We start from the raw sequence: 7178 nt of genomic DNA, 5'->3' as shown, positions 1-7178 counted from the left end.
CCCCTCCCCCCGCCACAGAGGACCCAGACCCGGGGGGCTGCTCCCCCATGAAGGGCCTCCTGTCCCGTGACCCTCCTAAGATGCAGGGTTAGGTCTGGGGGCCAAGATCCCACTGTTGCCCCTGGGAGAAGTCTGGGCAGCTTCGGGCAGAAGCTAGCAAGCAGAGGGCTGTGGGCAGGGCATCGACTCACCCACTTCCTCACAAGTGTAGCAGCAACCAGTTCTTCTGAGCATCCCCTGCAGGGCCAAGGACAGGGAGTGGGGCAATGGCCTCTGGGCGGGGCCTCCCAGAGTGTGGGCGGGGCCTGCTGGGCTGGGACATGGGCTCTGGGCCACGTACCCTGCAGCTTGACACATCAGGGCAGGGCGAGGGCTGAGGGGTCAGCACGTAAACCCTGTTTGCAGCTTCACAGCGGTAGTTGGTGCAGTTGTCCACAGGGCTGTTGACCCAGGTCTCATTGGGCTAAAATGCAAGACAGAGAGCAGAACCCCATTGGGGATTCTCCCAGGGTCAAACCCGGCTGGGGGTGAGACTCCCCCTGGGAGGGGCTGAGGCCACCCCACAGGCCCCTCCTGTTACCTGGATGGGCTGGCCATCTGGGGTGAGGCAGGCATTCTGCACGCACACCCCACAGCACTGCCTGGCTGCCCTCGAGTATGCGAAGCCCTGAAGAGACAGGCAGGAGTGTCAGACCCCCCACCACCACCACCTCCAGCCCAGCACCCCAGCCCAGCCTGGCCCTGTGCACACTCCAGCAGCCCTGGTGGCCTCTAGCTGTGGCCTGCCCAGGGCTGTTCCAGCAGAAGCTAGGCCCTCCCAGGCTTCTGTCTATCTCACCTTCCTGGAGCCTGTTCCTTGCCCCTTTCCCTGGCAGCCTGAGGGTTCTGTCCCCTCACCACCACATAGGACCCCCTCGGCCATCCAACTTCACATCCTCCCTTTGGAAAAAGGCTGAGCTGGAGAAGCCGCTGAAGCCCAGGGCACAGGGTCTGGGTCTGCAGCCACAGGCTCACCTGAGGGCAGGTGGTGTTGCAGGCATCCTCCTCACATTGCACGGTCGGGCCCTGGGGGTCCCCAGAGACGCAGGTGCAGGTGTGGCAGGGAACGAGCCCCGGAAAGGTCGCACCGACCTGCAGGTGGTGGGGACACCAAGGGTACAAAGGGTGGCTTCTCTCTTGCTCCCATGGAGGATGGAGCCCCCTGGCTGAGCACAGGCACACTGACTGGGAGACCCTGAGGCTGGGCCCGAGACTGTGGGTGTGGGTCACACAGCCCTCCAGGGCTCTTGGTAGAAGCTGCCCTCTGTCCCATCCCATAGGGCCCACGGACCCTCTGCCCGACATGTGGAGGGACACAGGGCATCCCGCCTGCCACGGCTGCCCCGCTGCAGCCCGCCCCGCCTGCCACACCCTTTCCCCGTAGACGGTGCCGTTGTACGTGCACAGCTCAGGCCCTGAAAGGAAAGGGAGCTGAGCACGTGTAGGGCAGCGTGGGGGAGATGCCGATGTGCTCCCCACCTGAACCCCACCCGGTGAGTCCCAGACCAAGGAGCCCACCCTGCCCCTCCCTGGCTCACTCACCACAGCTGAAGGTGGGGCAGCAGTCACCCTCCTCCTGGGTGCGGACCAGCTCCTGGCCTGGCCCACACTCAGGCTGGTTCTGGGGACAGGTGGTCGTGTTGCAGACTGCAGGGACGTGGGTGCTATCAGACATGTCCCCGCCCTGCCCACCCACCGCAGTCGTGTGGTTCCCACCTCGGAGACAGAGGGGCACCTTCCATGGGGCTGGCCGCTCTCCCTGGCCCTCGGGGTTCTCTGCATCACCCCTCCCACCACCACTTCGTCACCTCCCTGGTCCTCCCCAAGTTCCTGGGCTACATCTGGGCAGCCCAGAGGTCCCCGGTCCCAGTTTAGGATAGAAAAACAGGGCCCCTGGGAGCTGCCATACCTGAGTGGTCCAGCCAGGGTCCAAACAGGACGCCACAGCCTCCTCTGCCCTCTGAGCTCCCCAGCTCTTTGTGGGCCCCTGGGGTGCTGGCCCTGCCCCTTACCCTCCCCCAGCCTGCTCCCTTTGGCAGAGGGCTCACCGCATAGCGTCTCAGGGCAGCACGGGTTGTCAGCCCTGGGTCTGGTCACAGCCATGAAGCCTGCCCGGTCACACTGAGGGGGCTGGCTCTTGGCCTCACACTGCACTGGCTCGCACAGCACCGACACCGAGCCCTCGTCGCACACGCAGTCCTGGCAGTTACTGACCCACCGCTCTCCAGGCTGCGACAGAACAGGGCAGGTTCCCCCGCGGCTCCTGGACAGCTCCCCTGCCCTGGCCACTCTGGCTGTTCTGGCAGCAGGTCAGGCTCCAGTCCCAGCATGGCTAGTTCCCTGGACCTGCCCAGCGTGACAGGGGCGAAGAGCACAGCCGGTGCTCCCACACCACCCCCACATGCTGCTGGGCCACACTGGCAGCCCCTGCCCCCCTCCCACACACACACACTTTGTCTCAAGCAGAGGACCAGGGGACAGAAACACTCACAAATTTAGGAAATCCATCTGGTCCCACGCAGGCTGGAAGGGAAGAAGGAAAGTGGTGAAGAGGCTGGAGTTTTGCAGACAGAGGCTGCAGACCACCAGGGTGGTCCTCTAGGGCCCAGCTACTGGCTGCCCCCAGGCCAAGGCCTCTGTCTTCTTGCTGGGTACAGAAGCCCCTGCAAACCCATCAGAGTGTCTGTTTCCTGTGGCTGGGGTTTGGGTCAAGGTACCACCAGCCCAAGTGGTTCAGGACAGTGTTGCTTCTTGTGTGACTTCAGGAGGCCATTAGGGGGCCCTCAGGCCTCAAGGTCACACTGATCGTCCTGTGCCACCAGTTGGACAGACAAGGCCTGGGATCGGCTTAGGATAGAGCCCTGCACCTGGGCTGGCATGGACACTCTGACCACGAGGTCAAGATAGGCGCAGCCCCACGCCACTTCTCCCCGCTCAGCGTGTGTTTGGGTCAGGGACCAGGGGAAGGCATCCCGGCTGCAGGAGGACAGAGCTTACGACACTCAGGCACACAGATGTCTGTGTGGGAGTTGAAGAGGATTTGATCTTCAGGACAGAAGCAGCCCTCGGCCAGCCCCTCCTTCAGTGGGTTCTGACTCCTGGGCGAAGAGAAGCGGGCAGGCAGTACGGATGGAGAGCCAGGGTCAGGGTGGGGGAGGGGTGGCGCAGAGACCCGGAGCGCAGAGGCCTGGGCCATCCGTGGGCCTCCGGCCCCTCCCAGACCTTTCACAGGTCCGGGCCACCCAGCGGGCGCTCACTCACCTGGAGTCGCAGGATGCTGGCTGCACGGGGCCGCAAGGCTTGTACACCTTGGTGGGCGGGCAAGGAAGGACTGTGGGCAGAGACAGGTGTCAGGCAGGCCAGCGAGGCCCGAGCCCTGGGGCCACCCTGACTCACCGCACAGTTCGCCAGTTGCATTTCTCCAGTCGCTGCACACGCCCCGGGCACGGCAGAGCGCTGCGTAGGCCTCCAGGCTCTGGCAGGCCACCTTGGGGATGGTGCGGCAGCCATCGCTGACACAGGCACTGAAGAACGGACCGGGCGGGATGAGGTCGTGGCACTCTGCGAAGACCCTGTCAGAGTGGGTGGTCAGAGCCCTGCCCAGCAGACAGCTGGGCCCCAGGGCCACCATGCCCATGAGTGAGGGACTTACGGGCTCAGCAGCAGCTCGCAGAGCGGTGGCGGGGGACACGGGGTGGAGGTGGGCGTGCTGATCACGGGCTGGGGGCTGCTGGCCGGGGGAGGGCTGGTTGGTGCTCCACACCCGTCCCTGCTGCTCTCAGGGACCAACCAGGTCTTGGCCATGTCCTGGCAGGTGGGGGCCATGGTGCCATCTGGCTGGCGGCAGTCGTCCCTCTGGTCGTTGGTGCAGGTGCCTGGGGCGCGAGGGCTAGGTCACTGCCGGCAGGAGGCTGGGAGGCTGTGCGTGCCCCTCCTAGCCCTCCTGTGGTTGCTCAGCTCCAAGGCATTGGCCGAGGGCAGCAGGAGCGCCTGGGGCAGGGAGAATGCACGGGGCCGTGCCCACTCACCGCACTGGCCCTCCGTGTTGTGGCCGAAGTGACTGTAGGACAGCTGGGCCTGGAGGATGTGCCCGTCGAAGGTGATGTTGGATGTCAGGAATGCTGACGCCCATGGTGGTGGCCCCCGTCAGGGACACAACCACATCACCCTTGCGAAAGCCTGGGCTCACCCGCACCTGGTCAAACAGGATCTGGGGGCATCGGGAGCTGTGAGTGAGCAGCAAGGCTGGGCAGCAGGGGGCCCACCTGGGGTTTGGGTCAGGGTACCACGGGCCCTTCGGGAGCAGCCTCGCCAGCACACCGTGCCCCCAAGCCTTGCTTTTCTGGGGTCTGCGGTGGCTGGGGCTGCTCTGAGCGCCTAGGGCTCTGGGCCGCCGTGCTCCCAGCCTCCCCACTCACCAGGCCCTGCTCTCTCCCGTCGATGGTGGTGGTGGTGAGTACGATCTCCATGGTCTCGTAGTAGACGCTGACGGCGCGGGGGCAGCCGGCCGCAGGGGTGGCCCTGCAGTAGTGGCCGCTCATGTGGATGCTCAGGTTCCCGTGACGAGGGTGGATCTCTCTCATGAGGACGTAGGTGCAGTTGTCCAGGAAGGAGTATGTGGTGCCGTCGAAGGTCGAGAAGTGGGAGTCTCCCCAGACGCTGCAGGAGCCTGCAGGACAGGCGGGCCGGCAGGGCTGCTGGGCCAGCTGTGCCCCCGTGCCCTGTACCCCCTCCACGCCCCTGCACCATGCACTCCTCAGCTTCCCCCTGCCCTTACTGTCACCTCAGGAGAGCCCTTTGGCTGCTGGGCCTCAGTCATCTCTACTGGAACGGGCATAGCGGGTTGGAGGGTGCCTCCCGGCACCCCTGTCCACCCTGGGGTCATGAGTGTGACCTCATTTGGAGGAAGAGTGTTTGCACGTGATCTCGTAATACGGCCACCCTGGATTACCTGGTGGGCACTAAACCCAGTGACAAGTGTCCTTATAGGTGACAGGAGAGACACAGACATGTGGAGGGAGAAGGCCACGTGAAGACCGAGGCAGAGGTTGGGGAAGATCCCTCCCCAGGGCCTCACTAGTTACGGGCCCTGCCAGCCTGAGGCTCAGACTCCCAGCCTCCAGGTCTGTGAGAGGTCACGCTTCTGCAGTCCCCAGTCCCCTGGTGTGGCCGTCTGCTTCAGCAGCCCAGGCCACAGGCAGCGCAGGGAGGTAAGAAGCCCCTTGAACGGCAAGTGTGAGCTCACACGCAGCCCCTGCCCGCTCGGGGAGGAAGCTGCTCGTCAGGACCCATCTGCACGTGATCCTGAGCCCCTGCACCCGGACTCCCCACAGCTGCGGCCAGGCTCCTCTCTCCCCTGCCTGTCATGCAGCCGCCCAGCCTCCGCCACCCTGCCTTCGTGTCATGTCAGCCTCTCAAGTCCTGTGGCCACGGTCCACGCACGGTCACAGGAGGCACGTGTGACAGGCGCTGACGCCCCTGGCCCCCGCCTGGCCCCCTAGCCACGCGGTCCCGGCACGCCTGCTTACACTCGCACTCGTAGTGGTAGTCGCACGGCTGGCCCTGGCTCCACACTGTGATGGGCTGGCGCTCGTTCACGCAGGTGACATTAGCCACGGGCTTCGGCTCCAGCAGGACGACATGGTTGTCCCCTTCACACCTGGCGACTGTGCAGTTCTCCAGGGTCCAGGACTCATTCACCTGGTCGGGGAACATGCGTGGTGCTCACCTGGGCAAGCTTGTGGTCCCCTGCTCCACGTCAACCCTGCCCTGCCTGCAGCCTCAGTCCCCCCACGACTCTGAGCCCAGACATCCTTCCTGGGGAGCATGGATGCCCAGTGCTGACTAGGACCCCAGGCCCAGCCAACAGCTAGCACGAGTGGGGTCACCAACACAGGCCGGAGGGATTATCCCACGGCTGGCAGTTGGCCAGGGCAGAGCCTCAAATGGAACCAGCAGCAGCCTGGGCCAGGATGTGCACCATCTGGGGGAGACAGAGGAGAAAGATGCGGCTCACCTGTCGTGGAGGGACAGCCTTGTCACATCCAGGGACAGGGGAGGGTGAGGGCAGTGGAGGTGAGGACGTTGGTGGCAGAGAAGAAGGACAGGGGCCCTGGAAGCGGTCGAGGTCACAGTGCTGGTTGCAGATGGCGTAGAACTGGCAGCCGGCTCTGTCGGTCCTGTTGTAGACGACGTCCCCTGGGAAGGAAAGGGCAGAGGGAGAGCAGAGGCAGTGCCAGCTGACGGAGGGCTGTCCCGACACTGCAGGCACAGGCTGTGCAGGAGGAGCAAGACGACATGACACAGGGCGACTGCAGCTGACAGACAGGGAGAGAGCCAACAGACCCCAAGGCAGGACAGGGGTCACGGCACACAGAGAAGGATCGACTTACCAGGTGTGAAGAGCTGTCCAAACGCCTGGCAAAAGCAGGGTGTCGGGGAGAAGGGGGAGAGAGAAGGGGAGCTGGGTCCAAAGGTGGTGAGGGTCACGGTAGAGGCCGTGGACACTGTGAAGACTGGCAGGCTCCTGGGAGGAATGGCAGATGTGCTGGTGTTCCCGGGGTGGGAGGACAGGGGTGCACTGGTGCTGGTGGCCACAGTAGAGGGGGCTATGGGGCTCGGAACCAAAGAGGTGGTGCTGATCACCACAGGGGAGGAAATGGGGACAGAAGAACCAGAGACACGGGATGATGTAGCTGTGCTCAGCACAAGGGGGGTGCTGGCTGTCTCTGTGAAGGGGGGAGAAGTCACTAGAGAGTTAGAGGCCACCGGGAAGGTAGTTGTGGTCAGTCCTGCGGAGGTGCTGGCTGTCTCCGTAGGGGAAGTAGGGGGCACCCTGGAGCTGGTGGCCACAGGTGAGGTGGCTGAGGTGGCCGGTCCTGGGGAGGTGCTGGCAGTCTTGAAGGGGGAACTGGGCGAGGTGTTAGCGGTCTCCATGGGGGACGTAGGGGGGACCCTTGAGCTGGTGGCCACAGGTGAGGTGGCTGAGGTGGCCGGTCCTGGGGAGGTGCTGGCAGTTTTGAAGGGGAAACTCGGGGGCACCCTGGAGCTGGTAGCCACAGGTGAGGTGGCTGGGGTGGTCGGTCCTGTGCTGGTTCTGGCTGTCTCCGTGGAGGAAGAACCGGGGGGCGTGGGGGGGG

General features: G+C 64.6%; 1 protein-coding gene across 1 annotated transcript in view; it reads right to left on the bottom strand.

The window, feature by feature from the left end:
* The window catches only part of MUC5B (mucin 5B, oligomeric mucus/gel-forming), a gene marked incomplete at its 5' end in the record, with an annotated part of 25547 nt that overhangs the window by 1378 nt on the left and 16991 nt on the right, over positions 1 to 7178 (bottom strand). Inside the window, 18 exon segments of the mRNA XM_006165762.2 lie at positions 192 to 237; positions 341 to 463; positions 581 to 667; positions 1015 to 1131; positions 1411 to 1454; positions 1582 to 1686; positions 2088 to 2268; positions 2531 to 2562; positions 3037 to 3137; positions 3301 to 3370; positions 3436 to 3611; positions 3692 to 3914; positions 4068 to 4147; positions 4149 to 4249; positions 4458 to 4708; positions 5568 to 5739; positions 6056 to 6237; positions 6432 to 7143. Coding sequence (XP_006165824.1) covers positions 192 to 237; positions 341 to 463; positions 581 to 667; positions 1015 to 1131; positions 1411 to 1454; positions 1582 to 1686; positions 2088 to 2268; positions 2531 to 2562; positions 3037 to 3137; positions 3301 to 3370; positions 3436 to 3611; positions 3692 to 3914; positions 4068 to 4147; positions 4149 to 4249; positions 4458 to 4708; positions 5568 to 5739; positions 6056 to 6237; positions 6432 to 7143 — 2803 coding nt within the window.

Source organism: Tupaia chinensis, unplaced genomic scaffold (assembly GCF_000334495.1).
Source record: "Tupaia chinensis unplaced genomic scaffold, TupChi_1.0 Scaffold144019_1, whole genome shotgun sequence".
Taxonomy (NCBI): domain Eukaryota; kingdom Metazoa; phylum Chordata; class Mammalia; order Scandentia; family Tupaiidae; genus Tupaia; species Tupaia belangeri.
Note: the sequence above shows the minus strand (reverse complement) of the source record. Positions and strands in the feature narration are given on the sequence as shown.